Genomic DNA, 12,426 nt, shown 5'->3' with positions numbered 1-12,426 from the left:
GGATTTGAATCACCATCCATCCTGAATCAGCTGCTTGCAAGGCAAATTACTGCTGTGCTATCTCTCCGGCCTGATTATCATACACAAACAAATGTATATCTAGAGAGAGATATGATTCCTTTCATAGGACTATTTTGTTTGTTTTTGTGCCATAACTGTTGATGCTTATGTAGTATTCCTGATTCTGCACTCAGGAATCACTCCTGGCATTACTGAGGGTATGGGATGCCAGAGATGGGTTGGCTGCAAGCAAGGCAAGTGCTTTACCATTGTACTGTTTATCTGGCCCCGGGCTGTGCTATTTTTATACAAATGGTAGCATAGTCATCTGTCCTGGGTAACCATCTGGATGACCATGAGAGACAGGATTTACCAGATGGATCACACTGAGTAGTGTAGAAAGACCAATTTTTCACATCCACGATTGCTGAGTCTGAAGAAGGAAACCTCTGCTCAGTTATTAGAATTATATATTGACAAACTATATATTTACTATATATTGAAGGGAAGTTTTTGCCAGCAAATCATTTCCTGGTATATCCATCCTTTTGGTATAGTTTGAAGGGCACAGGGCTAGAAGCTGGTACATAGAATTCCTAGTGGGGTGTTGAAGAGTGGGGGATTTTAATTCAGTTTAGTCTTCCACTCCCAGTCAGTTTCATGACTTCGTTTGGTTTTGGTTGTGGACATCTCTTTGACTGATTAATACCATGCAAGGCACTATAGAATTCTACACCGTGGGGCAGGAGAGATAGCATGGAGTTAGGGCATTTGCCTTGCATGCAGAACGATGGTGGTTTGAATCCCCGCATCCCATATGGTTCCCGAACCTGCCAGGATCAATTTCTGAGCATAGAGCCAGGTATGACCCCAAAATAAAAACAAAAACAAAAAGAATTCTTTCTACACTTTATTTTTAGTTTTTGGACCATACCCAACAGTGATTACTTCTGACTCGGCACTCAAGGATCACACCTGATGGTACCGGGGGATCATATATGATGCATGGAATTGAATCCCTAGGAAGGGGATTCCCATGCAAGACAAATGTCCTGTCTGCTCTACTATGTCTAGGCCCTCTACAGCTTATTTTTGAAATCTCTTTCCAGAATAACAAATGTTTGAAAAGTGATTCACAGAAGGTTCTTGCTTTCTTGCCAAAGACAAGTGTACAACTTAAGCATTGAGCACATGCTTTTTTTTAAATTTTTTATTTTTAATTATGAGAACAATGATGCAAAGAGGACAAGGTAAAGTTACAGTGAAAGAACAATCGCCCATAAACAGAGTTCTCAGAAGAAATCCCCTTGCTGACGCCTAAATATTGAACTTACAGTCAAAAAAACATTAAGAAAAATAAGGCAGAACCCATGTACAATTACTTTGTCCACAAGTCCCCAGATTATAGTACATTATAACATTTGTTAGTAGTACACAAAGCAACATAAAGCCATGAGATTTATGTGACTCCTTAACTTTGAAGGCATAGTATTTTTATATATTCATGCACATACATATTAGTTTAAGTTAACATCAAAAGTTTAAGAGGTTTTTTTTAAGGGTTAGTCAAAAGGGCACAGTAAAAACGGTGTTAGAGTGGCAAATACTGTTTGCATAGGCCCACCAAAATATGGGGGTCATAGAAAGGAATAGCCTTGATCTATATACAAGGAGACCACTACCCCTGAAGTTTCCTGGCATAAGACTAACTCTAGGCTCCAGGCAAACTAGTTTATTCAATCCAAGTCATTGTCTGTAGGAGCACATGCTTTTTTTTATTATTATAGAAAACACTCAGGAAAGTCTCACGTGATCTGAAAAGAGAGAGATCACCTTTTTGGACTTGAGAAGATTGTATCTATGGCCAGAGAGATAGTACAGTGGTTAAGGCACTTGCCTTGCTGACTGACTGGGTTTGATCTCAGAAATGATTCCTGAGCACAAAGCCAGGAGTATAGTCCCTGAGCACTGCTAGGTATGTGCCCCCTCTCCCCCAAAAAGACTATAAGGTAGAGCATACACATCAGAGAGAATTTGCAGTTTCATTAAACTAGCATTATCATAAAAGCCCTCAGTAGGTTGGTACTGCTACCTAGCCCTGCCAGTGTCCCCTCGAGCTCTCCAGAAATAATTCTTGAACATTGCCAGGTGTCATCCAAAACCAAAACCTAATCAAAGCCTACCCCCCCAAGAAAAGAAAGTTCCAGATTTTTTTTGGGGGGCGGAGGTTGGGTCACACACAGCAGTACTCAGGGGTTACTCCTGGCTCTGCACTCAGAAATCACTCCTGGCAGGTTCGGGGGACCATATGGGATGCCAGGAATCGAACTATCGTCCTTCTGCATTCAAGGCAAACACCCTACCTCCATGCTATCTCTCTGACTCCTTTTTGTTTTGTTTTGTTTTGGTTTTTTAAAAGTTCCAGATTTTTGAGCTAGGTAATTAATTACACAGGTATACACAGGCAAAAAGTCAACTTAAGCTGATGTTTATTTACAATTATCCATTTCGTATACATTTTTTTTTCTTTTAGCCATATTTAGCTTTGCTCAGGGCTTCTTGATTCTGTGCTCAGGTATCACTCTTGAAGGTGCTCAGGGGACTTTATAAAGTATCAGGGATTAAACCCATGTCAACTGTATGGAGAATTTAACCACTGTACTATCTCCCTAGCTTCACATTTCAATTTTTTTTTGTTTGTTTTTGGGCCACACCCGGCGGTGCTCAGGGGTTACTCCTGGCTGTCTGCTCAGAAATAGCTCCTGGCAGGCACAGGGGACCATATGGGACACTGGGATTCGAACCAACCACCTTTGGTCCTGGATCAGCTTCTTGCAAGGCAAACACCGCTGTGCTATCTCTCCGGGCCCCACATTTCAATTATTAAAATGTGCCTTATTTGGGGGGCAGAGAGATAGCACACAGGTAGGGCATTTGCCTTGCACACCGTAGAGCAGGATGGACGGACGGTGGTTCAAATCCCGGCATCCCATATGGTTCCCCAGGGTGCCTACCAGGAGCAGTTTCTGAGAGCAGAGCCAGGAGTATCCCCTGAGCGCTGCTGGGTGTGACCCCCCAAAAAAAAGTGTGCCCTATTTGGGCCTGATGAGATAGTATAGTTCGTAAGGCACTTTTCTTGCATGTTGTTGTTGGTTTGATCCCTAGCACTCCAGAAGGTCCTTGAGTCCACCAGAAGTGATCCCTTAAGAAGAGATATGTATAACCCCTGAGCACTGCTGAATATGGCCCCAACCAACCTGTCCATCACCATGTACTTTATAGTGCATCTGCATGTAGTAAAGCAATGTAATTACAAATGCTTTTATCAGTTAAAAATTTTTTTTTCTTGGGGCCGAGAAGGTGGCGCTAGAGGTAAGGTGTCTGCCTTGCAAGCGCTAGCGTAGGATGGACCATGGTTTGATCCCCCGGTGTCCCATATGGTCCCCTCAAGCCAGGGGCGATTTCTGAGCGCATAGCCAGGAGTAATTTTTGAGCATCAAACGGTGTGGCCCAAAAACCAAAAAAAAAATTTTTTTTCTTGATATTTGGGTCACACCTGGCATTGCTCAGGGATTACTCCTAGCAGGCCAGGTGGACCCTGGGGGGGGGGGGTCTAGGGCCATGTGGACCCTAGGCCAGCCACGTACTATGTTAGCATCTGTTTTCTGTAGTATTATTTTGGTTCCAATTTAAAAATGTTTACTTTAGGGACATAGAATGTAAAGTGGCATACCCCAATTCTATCCTTGGCACCACATTTGACCCATGAAACCCTGTTTAGAATGATCTGAGCATAGTGCTAGGTATAAGCGCTAAACACCATTCGGTATGGCCCTCAAACCACCAAAAAAGATATTTATTTGGGGTTGGCAAGATAAAACAGAGGGAGAGTGTTGTGTATGTAAACATTTTAATGGGATTATTATGTTACTGACCCTACTCTGATCGGTGATTGTGCTCTACCCTAGGGTGTGACCTGGCATTCTGCTCCCACTCTAGGGTGGTACCTGATTCTGCTACCACCATTGAGTGGTACCTGATCCCACCATTGGGTGGAACCTGATTCTGGGGCATAAAAGCAAGGGTCTGTGGAAGGTGAGGGGCTTTTTTCCTGTGGCCTATTCTTAGGCCTTTTGGCTTTGGCCTCTTCACAGAATAAAGAGCTGTTTTCTTCGGAAGCCTGACTGCCTGTTGGCTTTCTTCCCGCCGCATTCACCTCAGAATCGCCGACTAAACAGGGTAACAGACACGTGGTCTGAGCTGGAGGAGAAAGGCCTCATCCTCCATCCCTCCATCAGTCAACCTCTTCAGGGGCTGACTTGCCACAGGAGAGGTGCTTGCCACCCTGGTTTGATCCCTGTCACAGCATATGGTCCTCTGGGCACTGCTAGGAGTGATCTCTGAGCTCTTATCCAGGAATAAGTTCTGAACACAGCCAGATATCCGCCCCTGGAACTAAAATAAAACAGTGAAAGAAGTGATGCCAGGGGCCGGAGAGATAGCATGGAGGTAAAGCGTTTGCCTTGGATGCAGAAGGTCGGTGGTTTGAATCCTGGCATTCCATATGGTCCCAGGATGGAGCCAGGAGTTGTAACCCCTGAGCGTTGCTGGGTGTGACCCAAAAACCAAAAAAAAAAAAAAAAAAAAAAAAAAGAAAAAGAAAAGAAAAAAACACTTGCCTTGCACAGGGCTGACCCAAATACAGTCAACAATGCCAAATATGTTCCACAAGGTCAGAAATGGCCTCTGAGAAGAGAGCTGGGAGTAATCCCTCAGCTTTGTGGGTGTGGCCCCGAAACCAATAAAATTCGGGACTTTTAAGGTTATTGTTCCTATCTCTCATATGGCGATTTCAACACCATCCACTACTTTGCATAGAACTGAGTCCTCCCCTTTGCCAGGCACTCCTATAACCACATATTTGTTAGTCCTAATATCCCATTTTGAACACTTCATGGCTCTCTGTCTGTGGGGTTTAGTACAAACACTCCACTGAAGCAAACAAAACCTTTCTTTTTTTTTTTTTTTGGTTTTTCGGGCCACACCCGTTTGATGCTCAGGGGTTATTCCTGGCTAAGCGCTCAGAAATTGCCCCTGGCTTGGGGGGACCATATGGGACGCCGGGGGATCGAACCGTGGTCCTTTCCTTGGCTAGCGCTTGCAAGGCAGACACCTTGCCTCTAGCGCCACCTCGCCGGCCCAACAAACCTTTCTTAATACATTTCCTAATTGCTTTTTCTGTTCTAGACTAACCTCTCCCTATACTCCAAATCCTCTGTACCCATAACTTTCCATATTGTTTCATGTTTGACCCACTTCTGTGTGTTACCCCCCACCCCACCCCCACCTCTCTTCCTCTGCTCTTGTTCTGAGGAGTTTTACAGTTCACTGTCTTGCTCTCAAATGCCTGATTCTGGCTTCCACCATTCTGCTTCCAGCTTTCTATTTCTTTTTGAGGGGTTATTTTGGGCCATACATGGTGGTGGTCTGCATTCAAGACTCAATCACCCCTGAAACATATGGGTTACTGGGATTAAATCTAGGTTGGTAGTATGCAAGAGCCCTCCCTTCTGCTGCTTCTTTCTTGTTTTGTTTTGTTTTTGTGCCACACCTGGCGCACTCAGGGTTTACTCCTGGCTCTGCACTCAGAAATCGCTCCTGGCAGGTTCCGCAGATTATATGAGATGCAGGGGATGGAACCTGCGTTTGTCCGGCTTGGCTATCTGTAAGGCAAACACTACACTGCTGTGTTATCTTTCTGGCCCCTGCTTCCTCTTTCTTTGTGTGCTCAACACAGCCAACAGAAAAAAAATTTTCATTTTATAAAAATCACCTGTTGAGTTATGTTTCCTGAGGGGCTGGAATGATAGCACAGTGGGAAGGGTGTTTGCCTTGCATGCTGCCAACCTGGGTTTGATCCTTGGCATCCTATATGGTCCCTGAGCCTGCAAGGAGTGATTTCTGAGCTCTGAGTAACCCCTGAGCTCTGCCGGGTGTGACCCCAAAACCAATCCCCCCAAAAATGTTTTCTGAGATCAGAACTTCATTTAACTTCATCTCTACAGTACTGAGCTCAGTACTTTGCTAAAGGTATGAATGCTAGCAGAACTGACAAAAAAGTTTTGTGTTTTTGCTGTTGTGTATGTTTGCAGGGTGAGTATGGAACCCAGGATTTCACACATGTAAAACATGACAGCTGACCACTAAGCCACCTCTCAGCTCAAAGTCTGAATTTGCCCAGAAGCTTGATTTTCATAGCAGCATTGCTTGTTCTGGCAAATTGATTCGAGATGATAGTTTAGACAAATTAGTGATGTGTTTTCTCCCTACCACACACACCCAGTGGTGCTCAGAGTTCACTTCTGTCTCTGGTCTCACTTTGGAGATACTACTCAGGGGACCATCTAGGATGCTGGGGATGGATGGATGGTCGTTTTCCTACAAGACAAAAGTCATACCTGCTATACTACTGCTCTGGCCGGAAAGGTCTTTTTGAAACGACAATTTTCCTGCACTGTTCTACTGGATTGCAACTAGTCCTAGGCAATATCTGAAACAATGAGAAGTGAGTTGAGTTAAACATTGTTTCTCAGGGGTCGGAGAGATAGCACAGCGGTAGGGCATTTGCCTTGCAAGCAGCCCAGGATGAACGGTGGTTCGAATCCTGGCATCCGATATGGTTCCCCATGCCTACCTGGAGCGATTTCTGAGCGTAGAGCGGAGTAACCCCTGAGTGCTGCTGGGTGTGACCGCAAAAAAATCCAAATACCAAAGTAAAATAAAATAAATTGTGTGTGTGTGTGTGTGTGTGTGTGTGTGTTTGGTTTTTGAGTGACACAAAAATCCAAACACAGGGGCTGGAGAGATAGCACGAAGATAGGGCATTTAGGGCATTTGCCTTGCATGCAGAAGGATGGTGGTTCAAATCTCGGCATCCCATATGGTTCCCCTGAGCCTGCCAGTAGGCCAGGAGTGATTTCTGAGTGCAGAGCCAGGAGGAACCCAGAAAGGAAGGAAGGAAGGAGGAAGGAAGGAAGGAAGGAAGGAAGGAAGGAAGGAAGGAAGGAAGGAAGGAAGGAAGGAAGGAAGGAAGGAGAGAAAGAAAGAAAAGAAAGGAGGGCCAGAGAGATAGCATGGAGGTAAGATGTTTGCCTTGCATGCAGAAGGTTGGTGGTTCGAATCCTGGCAACCCATATGGTCTGCCGAGCCTGCCAGGAGCAATTTCTGAGCGAAGAGCCAAACACCAAAAAAAAGAGAAATGTATCATATGTATGCAAATATATAAATATATTTTATATAAAATATAAATATTTCATAAATGCATATAAATAATATACATTATACATTATATATACATATAGCACTGTCCTTCCTGAATAGGCTGCGTGCAAGGCCAACTCCGGCGGATGGCGTCACGCCAGGACGTCACGCACACAGCCCCGCCCTTCGCCCGGGCTTTCGGCGCTCAATTCCCGCGCCACGCCCCCTACTCGTCTCTGCACATGCACGGCCCCGGCGTCGGGCGTCTGGGGGCTCAGAGCCGCCGCGGAGCGCGATGCCGACGGAAGACGTCACGCCACGACGTCACGCAAAGCCCCGCCCTTCTCTGCGGGCTCTCGGCGCTCACGTCCACGCCACGCCCCACTTGCCTCTGCGCATGCGCGGCTCCGGCACGAAAGCCGGCGGAGGACGTCACGTCAGATGTCACGCACAAGTCCCGCCCTCGCCGCCGGCTCTCGGCGCTCTGGCCTGCGCCGCCTCCCGCTCGTGTCTGCGCATGCGCGGCCCCGGCGTGGGCCGTCTGGGGGCTCAGACTCGCCGCGGAGCGCGATGCCGGCAGAGGACGTCACGCCAGTCGTCACGCACAAGTCCCGCCCCTCGCCGCCGGCTCGCGCTGCGCATGCGCGGCCCCGGCGTGGGGCGTCTGGACAGCACCGCTCGGTTGGGTCGGCTCCGCGCTCGCACTCGGGAGCGAGGCCGCAGGGAGGGCGCCGCGTCCGCTGGGCCGCCCGGCCATGGAGCCCCAGGTGCTGACGCCGCATGTCTACTGGGCCCAGCGCCACCGCGAGCTGTACCTGCGCGTGGAGCTGAGCGACGTGCAGGTCAGATCGCGCCCCGGGGCCTGGGGAACGCGGGGCGCCCTCCCCGGCTCCCCGCAGCCTGACCGGCTGTGGCCTGACCCTCGGGAGCATGCAGGAGGTCCAGGGAGGTCCCGGAAAGCCCCCCTGGGGTTCTGACGGCCGCAGGTGGGCCTCGCCCCCACCCAGGGCCTCCCCCAAGCTCCTGATTCTCCGCTGATGAGATTGCAGCTGGGCTGCAGGAAGGAGGAGTGTGCAGGTTCTTGCCCGGTTTGCATGGAGAACTTCAGCGCATTGCACACCCCTGTTGGGCCCCCAACTCCTGCCCTGGGAACAAGCCAGCCCCTCCCAAACTGCGGCCATCGCAAGGCCCCTGAGGCCCCCGAATCTTCTCTGTGCATGCCTTCTCGGGTGAGAGTGCAGCTTCAACTGTTGGAGGAGCCAAGGCTGTCCTGGCCAGAAAGCCTCTGAGTGCCTCCTTGTGCTGCCATTTCGTATGTTAGGCCAGGTTGATGGATGTGTTTCCATCAGAGAATGGATACATGTCAGTGCTTTTTGGTTCTTCCAGGGTGTTTTAATAAAAAGGGGGAAAAAAACCCAACGTATTTTATAGGTGGGGATCAAAGTCTCCATTTAGAGAGTTTGTCAATAATCAATAGGAAGTTCATTCTTCCATGTTTATCCTAGTACAGTGAGCAACTATGTTTGATACCAACCCTTGCCCTGGGAACAAGCCAACACCTCCTGAATTGTGGCCATCGCTAGACCCCTGAACCTCCATATCTTTGTGCATGCCTCTTCAGCGTCTTCAGCTTCAACTGTTGGAGGAGCCAAGGCTGTCCTGGCCAGAAAGCCTCTTGAGTGCCTCCTTGTGCTGCCATTTCGTATGTTAGGCCAGGTTGATGGATGTGTTTCCATCAGAGAATGGATCCATGTCAGTGCTTTTTTGTTCTTCCAGGGTGTTTTAATAAAAAGGGGGAAAAAACCCAACATATTTTATAGGTGGGGATCAAAGTCTCCATTTAGAGAGTTTGTCAATAATCAATAGGAAGTTCATTCTTCCATGTTTATCCTAGTATATTGAACAACTATGTTTGATACAAACCCTTGCCCTGAGAACAAGCCAACACCTCTTGAATTGTGGCCATCGCTAGACCCCTGAACCTCCATATCTCTGTGCATGCCTTCTCGGGTGAGAGTGCAGCGTCTTCAGCTTCAACTGTTGGAGGAGCCAAGGCTGTCCTGGCCAGAAAGCCTCTGAGTGCCTCCTTGCGCTGCCATTTCGTATGTTAGGCCAGGTTGATGGATGTGTTTCCATCAGAGAATGGATACATGTCAGTGCTTTTTTGTTTTTTCCAGGGTGTTTTAATAAAAAGGGGGGAAAAAACCCAACGTATTTTATAGGTGGGGATCAAAGTCTCCATTTAGAGAGTTTGCAAATAATCAATCGGAAGTTTATCCTAGTACAGTGAACAACTATGTTTCATACAAACCCTTGCCCAGAGAACAAGCCAACACCTCCTAAATTGTGGCCATCGCTAGACCCCTGAGCCTCCTTATCTCTGTGCATGCCTTCTCGGGTGAGAGTGCAGCGTCTTCAGCTTCAACTGTTGGAGGAGCCAAGGCTGTCCTGGCCAGAAAGCCTCTGAGTGCCTCCTTGTGCTGCCATTTTGTATGTTAGGCCAGGTTGATGGATGTGTTTCCATCAGAGAATGGATACATGTCAGTGCTTTTTTGTTTTTCCAGGGTGTTTAATAAAAAGGGGGAAAAAAACCCAACGTATTTTATAGGTGGGGATCAAAAGTCTCCATTTAGAGAGTTTGTCAGTAATCAGTCAGAAGTTCATTCTTCCATGTTTATCCTAGTACATTGAACAACTATGTTTGATTCCAACGCTTGCCCTGAGAACAAGCCAACACCTCCTGAATTGTGGCCATCGCTAGACCCCTGAGCCTCCATATCTCTGTGCATGCCTTCTAGGGTGCCAAAGAAAGCAGTCTGTTGGTATTCCTTGAGGTGCTGACATGCTTTCCATCCCCTACATCTGAATACCGCCAGGAGTAATTCTTGAGAGCAAAGCCAGGAATAAGCCCTGAGCACCGCTTGGGTGTGGCCCCAAAACAATCCCCTACCCCCCCCCCCAAAAGTTCAGAATATGTGACATTCTCTTTAAGAACTCAAGCATTAAATTAAACCAAGTAAACTCACACCTGACCCCCTCCAGATGTGTCCTACAATTTAAAGACATGTAATCTGTAATGTTATGGGATGCATTAATAAAAAAGGTGTTTTTTTGGGGAATGGAGTGTTTGTGAAAAGAAAAATTAGTTGCACAAATTTTGGAGAGGTTCCCAGGGCTTTATCCTGACTCTTTGCTAAGGAATGATTTCTTGTGGTCTTGGCGGCCACATGGAGTACTGGGTATTGAAACTAGGATGGCTTGTGCAAGGCAAAACCCTACCTATTGTACTATGGTCTGACCCAGAGAAAATTCCCTTTTTCAAGTGGGGAAATTTTTTTCACTTAGGCTCTTTAAAAAAATTTCCCACCTGTAATTCTGACGTTGCAGCTTTAGTTATAGTTTAGAAGTAACATGTTAATATGGTCTGAGCCATAGTACAGCCAGTCGGGTGCTTGCCGTTAAGGAGGCCTGACCTGAGTTTAATCTGCGTTACTCCATATGGTCATTGAGACCAGTCAGGAATAAGCCCTTAACACAGCCAGCTATAGCTCCCAAACCTTATCTTTCTTTCTTTCTTTTTATTTTTTAAAACCCTATCTTTCAACGTTATTCGTAAAATAAAATCTACCACCTGTCAAGATTTACAATGATGATTGAGACGTGACTTTTTTTTTTGTTTGTTTTTGGGCCACACCCGGTAACGCTCAGGGGTTACTCCTGGCTATGCGCTCAGAAGTTGCTCCTGGCTTGGGGGACCATATGGGACGCCGGGGGATCGAACCGCGGTCTGTCCAAGGCTAGCACAGGCAAGGCAGGCACCTTACCTCTAGTGCCACCGCCCGGCCCCAAGACATGACTTTTTCAAGTGCAAAGTTTTCTGGAAGGCAGCTTGTCTTATAGCAACACAAATGTTTTGTACAAGAGTAATTTATCCGTTGAATTGGAGATTAATATTAAATATAAAAGGAATTTGTTGTCTCTTTTTTTGTTTAGAAATGAAATTACAAGGGCTGGAGAGATCGCACAGCATAGGGCATTTGCCTTGCAAACAGCCGACCCAGGATCAAACTTGGTTTGAATCCCCGCCTCCCATATGGTTCCCTGAGCTTGCCAGGAGAGATTTCTGAGCAGATATCCAAGAGTAATCCCTGAGTGCCGCCAGATGTGGCCCAAAAACCAAAAATCAAAAAAAAAAAAAAAAAAAAAAGAGATTACATATTATTGTCAAACTTGAAGTTGAGAGAACTGTAAGACATAGAGGACCTTCAGCCTGGTGTCTGACTTTGTTTAGTTTCAACACTCCATAGCTAGACTCAGGACCTACCTATCCGGTTTCATCACTCCTTGCATCAAGGGACAGTTCCCTCACCTATCTTGAGGCTCCTTAAGAAGATTTCAGGACTGCTCATAGGATTTAGGGCTTGGTGACTAGGGCAGTGTCGGAGTTCAATGTAGATTAAATTTTGCTTGAAGTGAGGCAACTCTGGGGTTGAGTCGCTGAGTAAATCTTATCTCTTGGGGAGGAGAAACAAGCACAAACATGAACTTGGGTGAGAAGAGAAGCAGCTCCTCACTGTGCTCAGGATAGGAGAGGTGTCTGGTAATGTGTGGGTGTCTGGCAGTGTGTGAGTACCTGGCAGTATGGGGGTGGCATCGTGTGAACTGTATGTGCATCATATTTCTGTATGTGCTTACACAATGACATGTCCTTTGTCAAAATTTCAAAACCCCTTTAGGTTGGTACTGGGAGATAGTTTATGCCCAATAATAGAATGAAGTGGCCAAGGCTGTGATTACCAGCCCTGCTTCTGAATGTCAAGGTTGCAGTTTAAAAAAAAAATGCAGTTTCATGCAGAGCCTGTGAATCATTGTGAAACCAGTGATTCTGGCTCAGAGTGAAGCACTTCATTTTATTTTATTTGTGCAATGAAAACTTTACTATCTACTCTGATCTGACTTGAAACTTAGTACTGGGTTGTTGGACAGCTTTCTACTGCCCCTGTTGTTTATAGTGTATTTAACTTTTTATTTTATTTTATTTTATTTTGTGGTAGGGGGCAATCCCAGCTGTGCTCAGTTCTTTATTTTGATTCAGTGCTTGCTATTGTTGGGCTCAAGAAACCATATGTAGTACTAGGGATAAAACCCAGGTCATCTACATGAAGG

At 46.5% G+C, this 12,426-nt stretch overlaps 1 protein-coding gene across 1 annotated transcript in view; it reads left to right on the top strand.

The window, feature by feature from the left end:
* Positions 1–8,004: 8,004 nt before the first annotated feature.
* HACD3 (3-hydroxyacyl-CoA dehydratase 3) overlaps positions 8,005–12,426 on the top strand; it is a 33,770-nt gene continuing 29,348 nt past the window's right edge. The window contains exon 1 of the mRNA XM_049778720.1: positions 8,005–8,102. Within this exon, the coding sequence (XP_049634677.1) occupies positions 8,016–8,102 (87 nt within the window). The 5' untranslated portion in view covers positions 8,005–8,015. The remainder of the gene's footprint in view (positions 8,103–12,426) is intronic.

This window comes from Suncus etruscus, chromosome 1 (genome assembly GCF_024139225.1).
Source record: "Suncus etruscus isolate mSunEtr1 chromosome 1, mSunEtr1.pri.cur, whole genome shotgun sequence".
Taxonomy (NCBI): Eukaryota; Metazoa; Chordata; class Mammalia; order Eulipotyphla; family Soricidae; genus Suncus; species Suncus etruscus.
The sequence above is the reverse complement of the archived record's forward strand: the minus strand, read 5'-3'. Positions and strand labels throughout refer to the sequence as shown.